The 19926-nt window shown below is 46.4% G+C and overlaps 1 protein-coding gene and 1 pseudogene across 3 annotated transcripts in view; one reads left to right on the forward strand and one right to left on the reverse strand.

Annotated features, from left to right (window-relative positions):
* Nucleotides 1–6963, forward strand: part of PRKD2 (protein kinase D2) — a 42303-nt gene extending 35340 nt beyond the window's left edge. For all 3 annotated transcript variants that reach the window (XM_053604167.1, XM_053604166.1, XM_053604168.1), the window contains 3 exons: nt 2451–2718; nt 6182–6267; nt 6551–6963. In XM_053604167.1, coding sequence (XP_053460142.1) covers nt 2451–2718; nt 6182–6267; nt 6551–6763 — 567 coding nt within the window. In that variant the 3' untranslated portion in view covers nt 6764–6963. The remainder of the gene's footprint in view (nt 1–2450; nt 2719–6181; nt 6268–6550) is intronic.
* A 326-nt stretch (nt 6964–7289) lies between these two features.
* Nucleotides 7290–7422, reverse strand: LOC128597751 (uncharacterized; annotated as a pseudogene).
* Between the last annotated feature and the right edge of the window lie 12504 nt (nt 7423–19926).

Below are 19926 nucleotides of genomic sequence, written 5' to 3' on the forward strand. Positions count from 1 at the left end.
TTTATTTATTTTTTTGAGACAGAGTCTCACTTTGTGACCCTTGGTAGAGTGTTCTGGTGTCATGGCTCACAGCAACCTCAAACTCTTGGGCTTAAACAATTCTCTTGCCTCATCCTCCCAAGTAGCTGGGACTACAGGTGACTGCCACAGTGCCCAGCTATTTTTAGAAATGAGGTTTTGCTCTGGCTCAGGCTGGTCTTGAACCTGTGAGCTCAGGCAATCCACCTGCCTCGGCCTCCCAAGTGATTACAGGTGTGAGCCCCTTTGCCCGGCCCTTGTGTTTTTTACATTTAGACCCTATCTCAATTCAGATGCTAGATTTTCATCAGAAATACTTGATTTTTAGGCTGTATTCTATCTCAAAAGAAAAAGCTTGATTTCTATTTAGATTTTATAAGATTAACAGTTGGGAAAATGGATTGACATGCCCAAGTTGTTCCTAACATATTTAACTTTTCAAAGAACTGAATCAAGGATCAATTTTTAAATGTAAACTAATTAAAATGAAATTAGAAGTCAGTTCCTCAGGCTCACTTCCTACATTTTGGGAAGTACATTTCCTTATCAGCCACCATATTAGACAGTGCAGATCACAGAGGGCTAAGCATGTCATGTGTTGATCAGATTGTTATTCAAATGTCATTAAATCTGTAATGCATTCTATAACATGGTTCTGTGAACTCATATTACCAGAAGATGTATAACCTTGTTGGAGAGTCAGAAAATCTCTGTGCAGAAGGAGAAACAGCTTTTATGGAGACAAGTATTCTAGGCAGAGGGAACAGTGTGTGCAAAGGTGCAAAGGCTCTGTGGTAGGAAGAGCTATACTTTTGATTTTTTTTTTTTTTTTGTAGGGACAGAGTCTCACTTTATGGTCCTCAGTAGAGTGCCGTGGCCTCACACAGCTCACAGCAACCTCCAACTCCTGGGCTTAAACGATTCTCCCGCCTCAGCCTCCTGAGTAGCTGGGACCACAGGCGCCTGCCACAACGCCCAGCTATTTTTTGGTTGCAGTTTGGCCGGGGCCGGGTTTGAACCTGTCACCCTCGGTATATGGGGCCAGCACCTTACCGACTGAGCCACAGGCGCCACCCTACTTTTGATTTTTTAAATAGGCATATTGAGATATAATTTACATAATATACAGTTTATCCATTTAAAGTATACAATTGAGTGGCTTTTAGTAGTTTCACAGTTTAGTTGTACGTGTATCATCACAGTCAATTTTAAAGCATTATCATCACCCCAAAAAGAAACTTATACCTCTTAGCCATCATTTCCTCATTCCTGTCCCCTCCCCCACTACCACCACTAATCTTTCTACCCCTGTGGATTTGCCTCCTCTGGACATTTCATATAAATGGATAGAATCATTCCATAATACAACATATAGTCTTCTGTGACTGGCTCCTTTCACTTAGCTTGTTTTCAGGGTTCTGTCATCCCAGCTACATGGGAGGCTGTGGCAAGACGATTGTTCAAACCCTGGAGTTTGAGACTGCTGTGAGCTATGATGTCACAGCACTTTACCTAGGGTTAACAAAAGTGAGACTCTGTCTCAAAAAAAAAAGCTTGTCCATGACCTTAGATATTGATAGTGAAGGAGAAGCAAGCACATACTAGCAGCACTTTGCACCCAGTCCCATTTAATTCCTAGAAAAGTCCTAGAGAAGGCTGCTATTAACATCCCAATACAGTCTCTACGCCAGCCATATGCACCAAGGGTGGTGGGTTCATATCCAGCCCAGGCCAGCTAAACAACAATGACAACTGCAACAAAAAATAGCTGGCATTGTGGCAGGCTCCTGTAGTCCCAGCTACTTGGGAAGCTGAGACCAGAGAATTGCTTAAGCCCAAGAGCTTGAGGTTGCTGTGAGCTGTGACTCTATGGCACTCTACCGAGGGTGACAGTGAGACTCTGTCTCAAAAAAAAAAAAAAAAATCCCAATACAGATGGCAAAACTGCAGCCTAGAGAAGTTAGGTGCCTGGCTTGCGATTACAGAGGCCCATTCTGTGCTAGACACTGCTCCTAACACATATACTCTTTTAATCTAAACTGCCACCCTTTCAGGTAGGGACTATTAAAATCTCCACTGTGCAAAAGAAGAAACAGAAGCACAAGGAGGTTGAAAGACCTGGTCATTCCAGGTGGCAGAGATGTGGCAGCAAGCAGCATTTATTGAGTGGTCACTGCATGTCAGGCCCTGTCCTGGGTGCTCTGGCTGGATTAACTTGTGTAATCCTCACGGCAACCCCTTGAGATGGGTCCGGTTATAATCCTGCTCCTCGTATAGATGAGGAAACTGTGGCACAAAGAGGGGAAGTCACTTGCCTGGTCACTCAGCTAATGAGTGGAGGAGGCCGCATTTGAAACAATATTCAATTTTCTCTGGAATACCAGGGACGGCTTTATCAGGCCCTCAGACCCTGCACCCCGCACCTTCTGCAGGTGAAGCTGTGTGACTTTGGCTTTGCACGCATCATTGGTGAAAAGTCATTCCGCCGCTCAGTGGTGGGCACCCCAGCCTACTTAGCCCCCGAGGTACTGCTCAACCAGGGTTACAACCGCTCACTGGACATGTGGTCGGTGGGCGTGATCATGTATGTCAGCCTCAGCGGCACATTCCCCTTTAACGAGGATGAGGACATCAACGACCAGATCCAGAACGCTGCCTTCATGTACCCTGCCAGTCCCTGGAGCCAAATCTCAGCTGGAGGTAGGTGGGGTTCCCTGACCACGCAGGTGGGCGGCCAGGGTTGGAGGCGGAAGAGTGGGTGGGGTCTCTATAGGTGGGCCCTGAGCCTGGCACCTTGAAGGGGCAGAGTCCAGCGATGAGACAGGACTGTGGGAAGGGTGGTTTTGTAAAAGGTAGGCTGGGTAAGTCCTGTCTAGAACTGTGGGCAGGGCCCAGAGACTCAGGCCTAGGCTAGGTTACGTGGGCTGAAAACTAAGGGCCAAGACAGATACTTGGAGCCTTAGGAGCTGAGTGAGACTTGACTTGTTTACAGTGGGACCAGGAGAAGGACTGAACTTGGGGAAGCCAAATGGCCGAGGTATCCAGGAGAAGAGCCACATACTTCCAAGATGTTGGGTGGGATCTAGAGCTTTTAGGGTTATGTCCCTGAAAGGGTTAACCCCGCAAAAGGTGGGCAACTTGGGCTCTGGTTACTCTGCTGGGTATGACTAGGGTGAAAATGGACTTGAAGCCTGGGGGCAAGTTTGGTGACAGAGGTGACCAGTCTAAAGACCCGGCCATGGAGGGTTTCTGAAGAAGTCCAAGAAAAGGGCAGACCCTGAGATCCTCCCTGAGCTGGGAGCAGATGGGAGATGGGAGGAGAGAGGAGTCAGGACCGAGGCAGACATTGGGATGTCCGCATCTGGGGACTTTGGCCTTGTGGCTAGGTAGAGGCACTGAGCCTTGGTGACTTCAACCTGCCGCCTTGGGGATTTGCCTAGGAAGGTTTCGTCCTGAGGCTGGGAGCTTTGAGGTCAGGGGATGGGAGAGGGGTGAGATATTTAGGGGTGAAGGCCAGGGGCAGGTGCTAGAGCCAGAGAGTTCAGGAAGACTGTGTGGGAGGAAGGCTACGGAGCCAGTTGTTTATTGATAACCATAAACACATACATGTTGAGTGCTTCTGTGTGTCTGGTACTGACCGGCCTCGCCTCTGGGAATACTGTGATGATTTGGACAGCGATCTTGTAGGGAGCAGCTTGTTGAGTGGTCTGTGAAGAGCAGAAGGGGAGAGAGTCCCCTCTGAGAATGCAGCCTCACAAAGTTAGAGTGGGGAAAGCACCAGGGAGGCTGCTCAGTGCAGGAGAAAGTCTTGGTGGTGGGCCTGAGAGAAGCACTAAGTGGAAAGAATGTGGGACAACTTGAGTCCTGCAGTCATACTGAGGATCCTCAGGATTGTTTTTCAGGACCTACTCAGAATGTCCCTCAGTTTAGGTATATTGTGCGTGCAAGAGTGAGTTTGAGTGTGGAGAGACCGGTGTGAGAAGCCTGTGGGTGTTAGCTGGAGCAGGGTGCCTATGTACACACAGCTTATCCTCAGATGGCTTCACACAGGGAGGGCTTAGCCACAGGGGTTCTCATCAAGGAGAGAGCCTCAGGTAGGTGCTGGCTTTTCTTAAAGCTTGAGACTCACAAGTGTCTTTTTTTTTTGTTTTTTGAGACACAGTCTTATTATGTCACCCTCAGTAGAGTGCCTTGGCATCACAGCTCACCACAACCTCAAACTCTTGGGCTTAAGCAATTCTCTTGAGTCAGCCTCCCAAGTAGCTGGGATTATAGGTGCCTGCCACAACACCTGGTTGTTGCAGTTGTCATTGTTGTTTAGCAGGCCCAGGCCGGGTTCGAACCCACCACCTTTGGTGCGTGTGGCTGGCACCGTAATCACTGCTACAGGCCCCGAGCCACACTAGTGTCCTTTTCGGAAAGAATGAGCCTCAAACTCTGGGCCTTCTGCTTGCAACAGTGACCGACTATCATCTGATAACATTACTTTAAAGATGGGGTTAGGATAGGTCTTGATAAATCCATCATAAATTAAAAATATTGTAATGCATAATACATTGAACTCACCAAACGTCCTAGTTTAGCCTAGCCTACCTTAAATATGCTCAGAACACTTAGAAAAGTCTATAGTTGAGAAAAACTACCTAACACAAACCTTAATTTATAATTGAATATCAAATATCTAATGTACTGAATATTAAACTGAAAATCAGAATGGTTGAGTGGATACTTGAAGTATGGTCTCTACCCAATGCATATTGCCTTTGCACCCTCATGAAGTTGAAAAATCGTAAGTTGAACCCTCATAAGTCAGAGACTGTCTGTATTTTCATTTTACTTTTATGGATATTGCAAGTGATCGTCAGATTTTCATTGACCAGAGTAATATGAAGTTTCCATTTTAAACCCATGTTTTTTGAGTCTCATTTTGTCACCTTAGGTAGAGTGCTATGGCATCATAGCTCACAGCAACTTCAAACTCTTGGGCTCAACTGACTCTCTTGTCTCAGCCTCCTGAGCAGCTGGGACTACAGGCACTCACCACAACGTCCAGCTGTTTTTAGAGACGGGGTCTTGTTCTTGCTCAGGCTGGTCTCTAACTTCTGGGCTCAGGTGATCCACCCACCTCGGCCTCCCAGAGTGCTAGGATTACAGGCATGAACCACTGTCCCTGGCCCTATTTTTTCTTTTCAAACAAAATAAATACATGTATGTTCACCTTAAAAAATGAATTCATTTAAAATGAAATGAAATTTTACCTTGTTTTCTTTTGGCATAGTTTAAATTCTCAGATGGTTCACATTTTTAAATATACAGAAAGGCCTACAGTGAAAATTGTCTCTAATTCCTTTTCTTTGTCTGTTTTTCCCAAAGGCAGTGACTATTACAAGTCTCCAGTTACCCTCAAGAGATATTTTATACATATGCAAGAAAATAAGTGAACATATATTATTTCCCCTTTATACAGATGGCAGCATACTAGTCACACAGTTTTTCACCTTGTTTTGTCCATTTACATATAACAGTAGATCTTGGATAAATAAGTTGGTTTAAATAAAAATACTAAATGAAGAGGCTCAGCACCTGTGGCTCAAGTGGCTAAGGCGCCAGCCACATACACCTGAGCTGGCAGGTTCGAATCCAGCCTGTGCCCGCCAAACAACAATCATGGCTGCAACAAAAAATAGCGGGGCGTCGTAGTGGGCGCCTGTAGTCCCAGCTACTTGGAGGCAGAGGCAGGAGAATCGATTGAGCCCAGGAGTTAGAGGTTACTGTGAACTGTGATGCCAGAGCACTCTACCCAGAGTGACAGCTTGAGGCTCTGTCTCAAAAAAAAAAAAAAAACCTAAATGAAGAATAGTGTAAGTATACCTTTATGTACCTGTGTATGACAAAAATTGTGGAGGTGACATACAAACAGGAAAACTGAGGTAGAGAACTGGTGAGGAGAAGGAGCTAGTGTAGACTCATGCAGGCAGGAGGAGCTGAATTTGTAATTTAATGAGGAAATGAGGGGGTTGAGTGATTGGCACAGGTAAGGCTTCTAAACCACCAGGGGTAATACAGATGGCAGAGCTTGATGGCAGGTAGGTAGGCTGGGGGTTCTGTTGGAGGAGGAGCAACCCCTCATACCCAGGGCTTAAATTCTGTGCTTCCTGTGCAGCCATCGACCTCATTAACAACCTGCTGCAGGTGAAGATGCGCAAGCGCTACAGCGTGGACAAGTCTCTCAGTCACCCCTGGTTACAGGTGATGCAAGGGGCGGGGCTTACCCATTGGTTGGGTTGGAGGAAGGGGTGTAGCTACATCGCTTATTGGCCAGGCAGATAGTGAAGGATATGGATACCGACCTTTTCCCTGGATCTGGAAGGAGGCTGGGTCTCCTATTGGCTGGGCTGCGGAGGGGATGAAGCTAAATTTCTGGGCTGGGAAGGTGTGGCTTCACCTTTGGTACCCAACTCCCACTAGCAGAACAGATAGCGTCCAAGCACTGCCCTAGTGCCAGAGTTAACCCTGCTTCTCCCTGGCCCAGGAGTATCAAACATGGCTGGACCTCCGCGAGCTGGAGGGGAAGATGGGCGAACGGTATATCACGCACGAGAGTGATGACGCACGCTGGGAGCAGTTCGTGGCTGAGCACCCACTACCTGACTCCATGCTGCCAGCAAGCAGGGAAATTGTTGGGGTGTTTCCGCCACAGGACCACGACATGCAGGGGCTAGCTGAACGCATCAGTGTTCTCTGAGGCCCCGTGCCCTTGTCTAGCTGCCGCCCTAGACAGCAGCCCTTCACACCATCCAGCTATGAACTTTTCCAGGGGAAGTGGCTTTCTTCCCGAACTAGATGGGACACGCACAGAGGGTAGGGAGAATTATTTCCAAAGGCCCTTCCCTAACAATTAAAACAGACTCATCTCTGGCCTCATGGCCTCAGTCTCTGACCACACTGCACTCTTGAATCAGTCTGTTGTTCACCAAGATGGAGTTCATCTGGAAGGCGCCCTGCCTGAAACGAAGGGAGGCCGGAAGAGGTAGGGAATGGGGACTGATGGGAGAGGAATTTGGGAAGGATGACTAGCTGGGGTAGGAAATATAAAGGAGGACTGCCAGGAAAGAAGACTAGAAGGGAAAAATACAAAGGTATACTAGGGAGGAGAGGGAGCAAAATGGAAGAAGAGTTAGGAAGGGGGGAGAGATGGAAGAACATGACGGAGTGGGAGGACTTGGAGAATAGCACCTGATCTCATGGTTTGTGATAATTAATTCCTTATTTAGTGGTGTTACTACTAACCATGACTAGTAATAACAGTGCAGTTAGCACAAGTCTGGTCTGCAGCAAAAAACTGATACATAAAATTTAGTATTTTTCTTACACTTGATCTTAGCCAAAAGGCCGAGAAGCAATGGTGTTTTTTTAGTACTGATGTGATCCCTTCTCTACACACTGAATATGCTCATTCACCCAGGGGTCCTCAAACTGCGGCCCGTGGGCCACATGAGGCGGTGTGATTGTATTTGTTCCCGTTTTGTTTTTTTACTTCAAAATAAGATATGTGCAGTGTGCACAGGAATTTGTTCATAGTGCTTTTTTTTTTTTTTTTTTTTTTAACTATAGTCTGGCCCTCCACCAGTCTGAGGGACAGTGAACTGGCCCTGTTTAAAAAGTTTGAGGACGCCTGAGTTCTTATTCTTTCCTTCATTTCACTGTGTTGGATGATGCTGGGGACACGGAGGTGACCAAGAAAGCCCAGAGCCCTTCCTCATGGGATTCACTATCCAATGGAGAGACATACCTGTTCCCAGACAGTGATGACCCAGAGTGGACAAGGCTGAGATGGGAAGGCCAGGAGGCAAGGGCACCCTAGAGTAAGCTTGGAAGTCAGGGAGCCTGGGTGGTCTGGTCTGACCTCTGAAGCTTCATCTTGGCCTTGAAAGATTGTAAGAAGGGGGGCTGAACTGGAGGGAACAACTATCTGCCCCTGATTCCTGCCTTTCAGCTCGCTAATTCCCCATTGACACCCTGGCACTTAACCTGCCTTCCACTACTGTGGTGAGCAATCTTTAAACTTTGGGCACATTCCAACTTAGATGCCATACCTAAAGACCTATCTGAAAGGCAGGTTGGTAGTACATGCCTGTAGTCCCAGCTACTCAAGAGACTGAGGTGGGAGGATCACTTGAGCCTAGGAATTTGAGGCCAGCATGGGCAAAACAACAAGACCCCATCTTTTTAAAAAAGTGGGGGGCTGGGCATGGTGGCTCACACCTGTAATCCTATCACTCTGGGAGGCTGAGGCAGGTGGATTGCTTTAGCTCAGGAGTTTGAGACCAGCCTTAGCAAGAGCAAGACCCTGTCTCTAAAAATAAGTGGGCGGTCAGGCATGGGGGCTCACGCCTATAATCCTAGCACTCTGGGAGGCCGAAGTGGATCGCTTGAACTCGGGAGTTCAAGACAAACCTGAGCAAGAGTAAGACCCTGTTTCTTCTAAAAATGAAAAACTGAGGCAAGGAGGACACTTCAGCCCAGGAGTTTGAGGTGTCTGTGAGCTATGATGCCACGGCACTACCCAGGGTGACAAAGTGAGACTCTGTCTCAAAAAAAAAAAAAAAAAATCAAAATTTAATTAAAATTAAAATAAGCAGGCATTGTGGCTGGCATCTGTAGTCCTAGCTACTTGAGGGGCTGAGGCAAGATGATTACTTGACCCCAAGGGTTTGAGGGTGCTGTGAGCTGTGATACCATGGCACTCTACCAAGGGCAATAAAGAGAGACTCTGACTCAAAAAAAAAAAAAAAAAAAAAAAGACTTAACCTCAGCCCCATTAAAAACAGAAAAGAATCTAGCAGCCAGTGTAGGCTAGTACCATACTAGGAGCTTACTCTCTGGGACTTTCCAATTTATATCAAATTGTCCATCTGCTGGTCTCTTCTAGAGCTGCTGCTGCTTTTATATGAAAAGGCTAAAAGCCACAGGCAATGAGGATGTCCACCCCAGCCTGGACACCTCTAAGGCATAGAGCTAATGATATTGGGGAAAGTCTCTTAGACACCATCCCAATACCTGTACCTCTAGTTAGTCTAAGACTTAGGAGTATAGTCAACAGAGGAATGAATCCATTTCCAGTGACATACCTAGGTTAGAAAATGTATAGAAATCACTCAAACCTAATCTATTTCCACCTTGGTCACTAGTTTTGTAACATATGAGACCAGAGATTAGAGATATGATTCAAAAATAAAAATCTCTGGTGAAATGCCTCAATAACAGAATTTCAGGAGATAGCCTAGTGTCTGAGGATGTCATGAAAGAAAAAATTAAATCCACACTATACAAACTTACGGTCCTACAACTTAAGCTGTTAAAGACAAATTATGCATTCTGTCAGGTCCACTGGAACCACAAAACCAAGGCTTGCTAGAGACACTTGTAGGTACTGTAAAGGAAAGGGACAATGGACTTGAGAGTGTCCAGCTTAAAATGCAAAAAAGGAATTTGAATCTAAGATTTAGTCACCCTGGTAACTCACTCCCAGCAAACTTTCTCCCCTGTGTCCACAAATACCCCTCAACATGCAGGAGAAAATAACCATCAACCCCCTGAAAGACAGGGGTGTCTTTCACCCTGAAAGGGTGTCCTGCGAGGATTTTCGCAGACCTGGGGGTTCACCCTCTGCCATAATTGTCAGTCTCCCTGGCTCCTGATCTCAGTACACAACAATGATGGCAATAGGACCACAATTTGCTGTATGGTTTTGAGCCATTCTGGGTTCATTGGGCCCCCTCCTATCTAGCCCAACAGTTTCTTATTTAAACTATTCCAATAAAGAAAGGGATAGTCTGTCAATTTGGAAGAATAACATTCCAAGTTCACCAGTGGAATATCTCTCCCAGCTGCTAGCCCTACTCCATCCATCTCAGTCCACTAAACTTCCTCACAACCTCACAAATTCTACCTCCATAAACACCAATCTCTCCCTGACACCCACAACTCAAGGTCTGCTGATTTGCATTTCTGAATCTCTTTGGGCATCCATTTCAAAAGAGGGAATATCTGGAAGGTCAAACCTTTTTTTTTTGAGATAGAGTCTCACTTTATCACCCTCAGTAGAGTGCTGTGGTGTCATAGCTCACAGCAACCTCCAACTCTTGGGCTCAAGCGATTCTCTTGCCTCAGCCTCCAAGTAGCTGGGACTACAGGTGCCCGCCACAACGCTGGGCTATATTTTTAGATGAGGTCTCGCTCTGGTTCAGGCTGGTCTTGAATCCGTGAGCTCAGACAATCCACCCGCCTTAGCCTCCCAAGTGGTAGTATTACAGGCCTGAGCCACTGCACCCGACAGCTGCACCTTTTAAGGTAGAAAGAGATCCTTCCTGGCCCTCCTGAAATTGCTTTACTAAGCTTTTGACACTGGACTCCTCCTGGGGCCTCCAAGCCATCATTCAGAGTCTTTAATACCCACTTCTAGCCCCTGCAATAGTCCCATCCTGTCCTCAAGAACCTTAGTGATTGGCTTGGCACCCATAGCACAGTGGTTATGGCGCCAGCCATATGCACCAAGGGTGGTGGGTTCAAACCTGGCCTGGACCTGCTAAACAACAATGACAACTACAACAAAAAAGTAGCCGGGCGTTGTGGCAGGTGCCTATAGTCCCAGCTACTTGGGAGGCTGAGGCAAGAGAATCACTTAAGCCCAAGAGTTTGAGGTTGCTGTGAGCTGTGATGCCACAGCACTCTGATGCCACAGCAGTCCAGCAAGGGCGATATAGTAAGACTCTGCCTCAAAAAAGAACCTTAATGATAAAGGATACTGGGAATTCAAGACCTCCAGGCTGTAAACAGTCCTGCCAAGGTTCCTACTAGTGTCAAGTACACACACTATCCAGGCGTCTATCCCAGACTGCCCAACAACACACATTTTTTTTTTTTTTTTTCAGAGACAGAGTCTCACTTTGTCACCCTTAGTAGAGTGCCATGGCATCACAGCTCACAGCAACCTCCAGCTCTTGGGCTTAGGCAATTCTCTTGCCTCAGCCTCCCAAATAGCTGGGACTACAGGCGCCCGCCACAGCACCCGGGTATTTTTTTGTTGTTGTTGTTGTTGCAGTTTGGCTGGGGTTGGGCTTCAACCCGCCACCCTCAGTACATGGGGCCGGTGCCCTACTCACTGAGCCACTGGCATCGCTCAACACACATCTTAATGATCAGAGCCTCCATGCATTCTTTACCACACCTCTTCGCCACCCACAGTCCCTTTTCACTTTCCCCAGGAAAGTCAACAATAACCATTGATGGCTATGCCTCACTGGTTCATTGAAACCTTTACTTTTCCAGGACCAGGCATGGTGGGTCACGCCTGTAATCCTAGCTCTGTGGGAGGCCAAGGTGGGTAGATCTTTTGACATCAGGAGTTCGATACCAGCATGAGCAAGATCGAGACGCCATCGCTACTAAAAAGTAGAAAATATTAGTCAGGCATTGTGGCCGGCACCTGTAGTCCCAGCTGAGCGGCTGAGGCAGGAGGATTGCTTGAGTTTGACTTAAAAAAAAACCAACATTTCTCAGACTCTGAATGCTAATTTGATGGATCTGGTTTTCCCTTGCAATTCCATTCTGACACAATATGTGGATGATGCCCTTGCCTGCCCAGTCCCTTCCAACACCTCACTCACTGACAGTCGGTATCTGTCCCAACCCTTTTTCATAAAGGACACAAGGTATCTAAGGACAGGTGACACCTATGTAATGCACAAGTACCCTATTTGCCCCGAAGGTAAAATCTTACCTACAGAATGCATTTACACCATCATTCATTTTCCTTTATCCGAGATTAGGAAGCAACTCAACTCAAACAGTTTCTGGTCCTGTCATAAGCTGAATTTTGTCCACCTACTCCCCCAAAACATGTTGAAGTGCCACCCCCCAGTATCTCAGAATGTGACCTTATTTGGAAAGGCAATCGTTGCTGATGTAGTTAGTTGATGTCATGCTGGTGTGAGTGGGCCGCTAATCCAATATAACTGGTGTCCTTATTTATTTATTTATTTGAGACAGAGTCTCACTGTGGTGTACAGGCTAGAGTGCTGTGGCCTCAGCTTAGCTCACAGCAACCTCAAACTCCTGGGCTCTAGGGATCCTCTTGCCTCACCCTCCCAGGTAGCTGGGATTACAGGTGCCCACCACAATGCCCAGTTAATTTTTCAATTTTTAGTAGAGATGAGCCTTGGTCTCAAACTCCTGACCTCAAGGAATCCTCTCACCTCAGCCTCCCAGAATGTTGGGACTATAGGTTTAAACCACTGTGCCTGGCCTGGTGTCCTTATAAGAAAGTGACCACGTGGAGACGGACACACAGGAAAAATGCCACATGATGATGAAGGCAGAGCTTGGAGTGATGCATCTGCAAGCCAAGGAGTGCAAAAGATTGCCAAGAAACTGCCAGAAGCTGGACAGAGTCAAGGAAGGCCTTCCTTAGACATTTCGAAGGGAGCACAACCCTGCTGACACCTTGTTTTCCAACTTTTAGCCTCTAGAACTATGAGAAAATAAATGTCTGTTATTTCAAGCTAGCCCCATTTGTGGTATCTTATTTATTTATTTATTTTGAGACAGAGACTCACTCTGTCACCCTGGGCAGAGTGTGTGGTATCATCCTACCTCATGGCAACCTAAAGCTCTTGGGCTCAGGCGATCCTCTTGCCTCAGCCTTCCCGGTATCTGGGACTACAGGCACCTGCCACATTGCCCAGCTAATTTTTTTTCTCTTTTCTTTTTATTTCTTTTTTGAAACAGTCTCACTTAGTCACCCTGGGGTTGAGTGCCATGGCATTATAGCTCACAGCAACCTCAAACTCTTGGGCTCAAGCGATCCTTTTTGCCTCAGCTTCCCAAGTAGCTTGGACTACAGGTGCCTGCCTGCCATAATGCCGAGCTATTTTTAGTAAGACAGGTTTCATTCTTGCTCAGGCTGATCTCAGACTCCTGAGCAGGGCCTGTTTTGATGTTGCGGAACTTGAATTGGCTATGGCCTTTCAATTCGTCTAGGGACGCACCTTCCCTCTCCTCATTTAAGTTTCTCTAAGTCAATAGAGGACCTGTCCCTTTGGAATTTCCTACTGGATAGTTAAGGTAAGAACCATCTTCGTTCTCACCTTGGGGAAATTGGGATTTCCTAACGATGCTCCACCCTTCCTGTGTTTGAAAGATCATGCTTAGGTGTTCTTGCTCAAAAACATAACGGACACCAGAGACCTACAGGATTTTTCAGAGTCATCTTCAGTCTACCCTCAGGCCTTCCCTCTTTTGGTGCTGAGCAGCCACCAGAGCTGCATAACTGGCCTAAGCCACCACTGACAGTAGGTCATTCTCTCAAACCTTTATGTGCCTCATGCAGCTCACACAGAGCTGGCATTTTTTTCCACTTTCAGACTCACCTCTGCTGAGGTCCTACTACTGTCTCCCTCCCACATCACTGTTTTTCACTGCCCAAACCGGAATGAACCCAGTCACCCTTCTGTCTCTCCCATATGGGAGACACAGCCTCCTAACTATGGTTCCATTACCCCAAACCTTACTCTTCCTCATCCCTTATTTTGCTAATCCTCTTCACAACCTTTAATCACCCTCTTTGTGGATGGTTCTTTTTTTTTTTTTAGAGACAGAGTCTCACTTTATTGTCCTCAGTAGAGTGCTGTGGCATCACAGCTCACAGTAACATCCAACTCCAACTCCTGGGCTTAGGCGATTCTCCTGCCTCAGCCTCCCGAATAGCTGGGACTACAGGTGCCCGCCACAACACCCAGCTAATTTTTTGTTGCAGTTTGGCCAGGGCCAGGTTCGACCCTGCGACCCTCGGTTTTGGGGGCCAGCACCCTACCCACTGAGTCACAGGCGCTGCCCAAGTTGGTTCTTACCTTAACCATGCAGCAGGAAATTCCAAAGGGACAGGCCATCTATTGACTTTGAGCAGCCTGTACTTTTTTTTTTTTTTGAGACAGGGTTTCACTTTGTCAGGTACAGTGCAGTGGCATCATAGCTCAAAGCAACCTTCAACTCTTGGGCTCGAGCGATTCTCTTGCTTCAGCCTTCCAAGTAGCTGGGACTATAGATGCTTACCACAATGCCTGGCTATTTTTTAGAGTCTCTTTTCTCAGGCTAGTCTTGAACCTGTGAGCTCAGGCAATCCTCCACCTCGGTCTCCCAGAGTGCTGGGATGACAGGCATAAGCCACCTCTCCTGGCCTGAGCAGCCTGTAGTTTTAAGGGCCTTCCTGAACCCTAGTCCCTCAGATGAGGAGAGCTGGAGAAAGGGGAGATGTTGACCGAAGAGTACAAAGTTTCAGTTAGACTGAAGGAGTATTTTAGTGGTCTATTGCACTGTGTAGTGACCACAGTTAATATACTAATGTATATTTCAAAACTGCTAAAAAAAATGTCTGGGTGGGGTAACTCAGGTCTGTAATCTAAGCACTCTGGGAGACCAAAGAGGGAGGATCCCTTGGGCTCAGAAAACCAGTCTAAGCAAGAGTAAGATCCTGTCTCTAATAAAAATAGAAAAATTAGCTGGGCATTGTGGCAGGTGCCTATAGTGCTCACTACTCAAGAGGCTGAGGCAAGGAGGATTACTTGAGCCCAAGAGTTTGAAGTTGCTGTCAGCTGTAATGATGCCACGGTACTCTACTGAGGGCAATGAGGTAAGACTGTCTCAAAATAAATAAATAAATGATAAATAAAAATATCAGCTTGACTGAATCTTTCTGTAATATAGAGCAAAACCAGACATTGTGCCTCATGTATATACATAATTATTGTCAATGTCAATTAAAAATAAACAAATGAACTCCCAAAACAGCACATTCCTAGCACTCATCCGAGTTTGCATATTAGCCCAAGATAAGAGAGCCAGTTATCTTGCAGTGAGAGAAGGTATGCTTTTGGGGTAGCCCATAGTCTGTAGACTTTGGAAACAAAGAGGGTTCATGGCTGTTGTGCACACACAAATTAAAAATGGCACTCAGTTTGCCAAATTTTTAGAAGTTTTGCTTCTATCTGGAGAAATGGCAGTCCTTAATATGGAGGCATGTGCCAGTAGCCAGATCCTGGAAGCTACAGGGCGTTTCCTAGCTGCCAGACAGGAAATGTGCTACCTCTTACAGTCCCGGCATCTCAGCCTATTTCACTTCCTCATCTGCTCCTTGTCCCACCTGACACTCTACCTGAAAAACTCCAAGTCTCACAGTTTAAAGGTCCTGACATTGAAATGGCCGTCTGGTAGCTGGATCCATTCAGAGGGGCTTTGGAGATACCCATCACCAGGTCTTTTTGTGGTCCATCTCCTGAAATCCAGTCTATGGCCTTCACAAAGTCATGCATCGTGAAAAGGAAAAATTAAGGACCTCCTTCACAATCCATAGTGGGAAAACTTCAACCCTTATGTTGAACAAGTGTTCTTAGGGATCCCAACTACCAAAACCAAAACCCTGTAGTGGTGGGATGAGGGAGGGAACAGGCCCTGTTAGAAATGAAGGCTCATTTCTTTTTTTTTTGTAGAGACAGTCTCACTTTATGGCCCTCGGTAGAGTGCCGTGGCCTCACACAGCTCACAGCAACCTCCAACTCCTGGGCTTAAGCGATTCTCTTGCCTCAGCCTCCCTAGTAGCTGGGACTACAGGCGCCGGCCACAACGCCCGGCTATTTTTTTGTTGCAGTTCGGCCGGGGCCGGGTTTGGACCCACCACCCTCGGTATATAGGGCCGGTGCCTTACCGACTGAGCCACAGGCGCCGCCCTCTTTTTCTTTTTTTTGGCCGGGGCTAGGTTTGAACCCGCCACTCCGGCATACGGGACCGGCGCCCTACTTGAGCCACAGGCGCCGCCCAGGGGTTTAGTTTCATATCACTGCTTGTTAGGGGCTGACTGTGTTCTCTTCCAAATTTGTATGTTGAAGACCTAACCTGCAATCTTCAGAACGTGGGAGTATTTGGAGATAGAAGCTTGACAGAGGTAATTAAATTAAAATGAGGCCGGGTGCAGTGGCTAATGCTTATAATCCCAGCACTCTAGGAGGCTGAGGCAGGAGGAACCCTTGAGCTCAGGAGTTCGAGACTAGCCTGAGCAAGAGCACAACCCTGTCTCTACTAAAAACAGAAAAACTAGGCAGGCGTTGTGGTGGAGCCTATAGTTTCAGTTACTTGGGAGGCTGAGGCATGAGGATCGCTTGAGCCCAGGAGTTTGGGCTTACTGTGAGCGTTGATGCCACAGCAATCTACCCAGGCTGCCAGAGTGAGACTCTTGTCTCAAGAAAAAAAAAAAGTTAAAATGATCCCATTAGAGTGGGTCCCAGTTGAATCTGACTAGTGTCCTTATAAGAAGAGGCAGCTAAGACAAACGGAGACTGGAAATTCAGGTACAAAGAGGAGAAACCATTCGGGAGACAGTGAAGTGGCCATCTGCAACTTCACTGGAGAGAGACCACAGAGGAAACCCAACTGCCGACCCTCGAACTCAGACTTCTGGCCTCCAGAACTGTGAAGAAACGAATTGTTGTTTAAGCCATGCAGTTTGTAATATTTTGTTATGGCTGCCCTAGCAAACTAATAGACTGCTGTGACAAGTTACCCCAAATGCAGTGGCTTAAAACAATACAAATGTATTATCTTAGAATTCTGGAGGTTCAAAGTCTGCCATGGGTCTTAATGAGCTAATCCAGGTGTGGGCAGGTCTGCATTGCTTCTGGAGGCTTCAGAGCAGAATTTCTTGCCTTTTAAAGCTTCTGAGGTTTGGGTTTTTTTTTTTTTTTTAAGACAGAGTCTCACTTTGTCACCCTCAGTAGAGTGCTGTGGCATCATAGCTCACAGCAACCTCAAATTCTTGGGCTCAAACAATTCTCTTGCCTCAGCCTCCCAAGTAGCTGGGACTACAGGCACCCACCACAATGCCCAGCTATTTTTAGAGAAGATGTCTCACTCTGACTCAGGCTTGTACCCATGAGCTCAGGCAATCTGCACGCCTCAGCTTCCCAAGTGCTAGGATTACAGGCATGAGCTACCACGCCTGGCCTGAGGGTTTTTGTTAGTTTGTTTTTTTATTTTGAGACAGAGTCTTACTTTGTCACCCTCAGTAGAGTGCTATGGTGTCATAGCTCACAGCAACCTCAAACTCTTGAGCTCAAGTGATTCTCTTGCCTCAGCCTCTCAAGTAGCTGGGACTATAGGCATGAGTCAACACGCCCAGCTATTTTTAGAGATGGGGTCTCACTCTTATTCAGGCTGGTCTGGAACTCCTGACTTCAAGCAATCCACTAACCTTGGCCTCCCAGAGTGCTAGGATTACAGACGTGAGCCACTGCACTCAGCTGTTTTGTTTTTTAAAGCTTCTGAAGGCCACCTGCATCCCTTGGTCTGTGGCCCCCTCCTACATTTTTGAAATGCATCATGAGAAGTCTGCTTACATCTTCACATCTCTTTCTCTGACACTCCTTCTTCCTCTTATAAAGAACCTTGGGATTATATGGCATCCACCAGAAAAATCCCAGATAATGTCCCCATCTCAAGATCCTTAATCACAAAAGTCCTTTTTGCCAGGTAAGGTACCATATTCATAGGTTTCAGGGATTTGGATGCAGGCATCTTTGGGAGGCCATTATTCTGCCTACTAGAATTCATATCAATAATCTCCTTATGTAATAATCACATGAAGACCATGGGGATTCCAGATTCCTACTGGACCCTTGAGGACTCTAATCTATTTCTATCAGATTTCTCAAGGAATGACTAAGTATACTCAGGCTTGTCACCAACAGCTGCAAGATGCCTTCCCTCCAGACATTCCATTACAGTCTCTTTGTGATCTCCAAATAGAGTATTTAGACCTCAAGAAAAGACATCACAGGCTCAGCGCCCATAGCACAGTGGTTACAGAGCCAGCCACATACACCGAGGCTAGCGGGTTCCAACCCAGCCTGGACCAGCTAAACAGAATGACAACTGCCATAAAAAGTAGCCGGGCATTGTGATGGGCGCCGTAGTCCCAGCTACTTAGGAGGCTGAGGCAAGAGAATCACTTAAGCCCAAAAGTTGGAGGTTCCTGTGAGCTGTGATTTTACGGCACTCAACCGAGAGCGACATACTAAGACTCTGAAAAAAAAAGAAGAAAAGAAAAAGAAAAAAGTTACAGAAGACTAACCTTGAACTCAGATGGAATGGTTCCTACACTGTCCTCTCTGCACTAACACTGCTGTAAACTCCAGAATGTCCTGCCTTGAGTTCATGCCTCACAGCTGGAGAGATGTCAGACCTGTGCTGAATGAATTTCACTTCCACTGGAGACCTCAAATGAAAGCTCCTTATTTATTTATTTATTTTAAATATATTTTTTAATTTTTTAATTAAATCATAGCTGTGGGGCGGCGCCTGTGGCTCAAAGGAGTAGGGCGCCAGCCCCATATGCCGGAGGTGGCAGGTTCAAACACTGCCCTGGCCAAAAAAAAAAAAAAATCATAGCTGTGTACATTAATGCAATCATGGGGTATCATGTACTGGTTTTATATACAATTTGAAATATTTTCATCAAACTGGTTAATGTAGCCTTCCTGGCATTTTCTTTGTTATTGTGTTAAGACATTTGTATTCTACATTTAGTAAATTTCACATGTATCCTTGTAAGATGCTAGGTGTGGTCCCACCAATTACCCTCCCTCCACCCATCCTCCCCCCTCCCCTCCCTCTCCCTTTTCCCCATATTCTTAGGCTATAATTGGGTTATAGCTTTATGAAAGCTATAAATTAGTTTCATAGTAGGGCTGAGTACATTGGATACTTTTTCTTCAAATGGAAGCTCTTTTAAGAGCCCTAGAAGCAGACGAGATCGGGCGCGTTCAGGCTGGTATGGCCGTAGCCAGAGCCCTAGAAGCAGATGAGGCCACAGAGTAGACAGCTATTCCAAGAGCCTTAGGTCAAGAAGAAGACATCATGAAGTAATCAGCTTCCTTCTGGAATAGAACTATGAGAATTTCCCCTTTAATTAAATTTATTTATTTATTTAGGTAGAGTCTCACTCATCCCCTGACTAGAGTGCAGTGGAATCATCATAACTCACAGCAACCTCCAATTCCTGGGTTTAAGTGCTCCTCCTGCCTCAGATTCCCTAATAAGTGGCATTATGGGCACTCTCCACCGTGACTGGCTAATTTTTCTATTTTCAGGGTCTTGCTGTTGCTTAGGTTGGTCTCGAACTCCTTAGCTCAAGGGATCCTTCTGCCTCAGCCTCCAGAGTGCTAGGATTACAGGCATGAGCTACCACACCCGGTCTCTTATTCTCTCTCTATTTATCTTCCTAAGAATAAACATCTTCAAATACCTCATGACCAGAATTTTATTTATTTATTTTTTGACCAGAATTTTGAATCAACTCCACATTGAACATTCTGCTCAGCAAATTGTTCCACTGGTCTTGTATAAACAGCAGGTATGAGAAGCCAATCTTGACTTCACCCAGACACTGACTACTTAGAATGTCTTGTTATAAACTCTCCAGACCCTACCCTCAACTCTTGATTCTCTCCCTATTGGAAAATTGAGGCAGTCCAGGTCTATTTTGAACAAGAGGAGGACTGAATAAGGTTTATTTCTACTACAGTTCAACTCATTCTTCTCTTTGGGACTCACTAGATGCTTTTTTCTTTTCCTTTTTCTTTTTTTTTGAGACAGAGCCTCAAGCTGTTGCCTTGGGTAGAGTGCCATGGCATCACAGCTCACAGCAACCTCCAACTCCTGGGCTCAAGCTATTCTCCTGCCTCCGCCTCCCAAGTAGCTGGGACTACAGGCGCCCACCACAATGCCCAGCCATTTTTTAGTTGCAGCTGTCATTGTTGTTTGGCGGGCCCGGGCTGGATTTGAACCCACCAGCTCAGGTGT

Source organism: Nycticebus coucang, chromosome 10, assembly GCF_027406575.1.
Source record: "Nycticebus coucang isolate mNycCou1 chromosome 10, mNycCou1.pri, whole genome shotgun sequence".
NCBI lineage: Eukaryota > Metazoa > Chordata > Mammalia > Primates > Lorisidae > Nycticebus > Nycticebus coucang.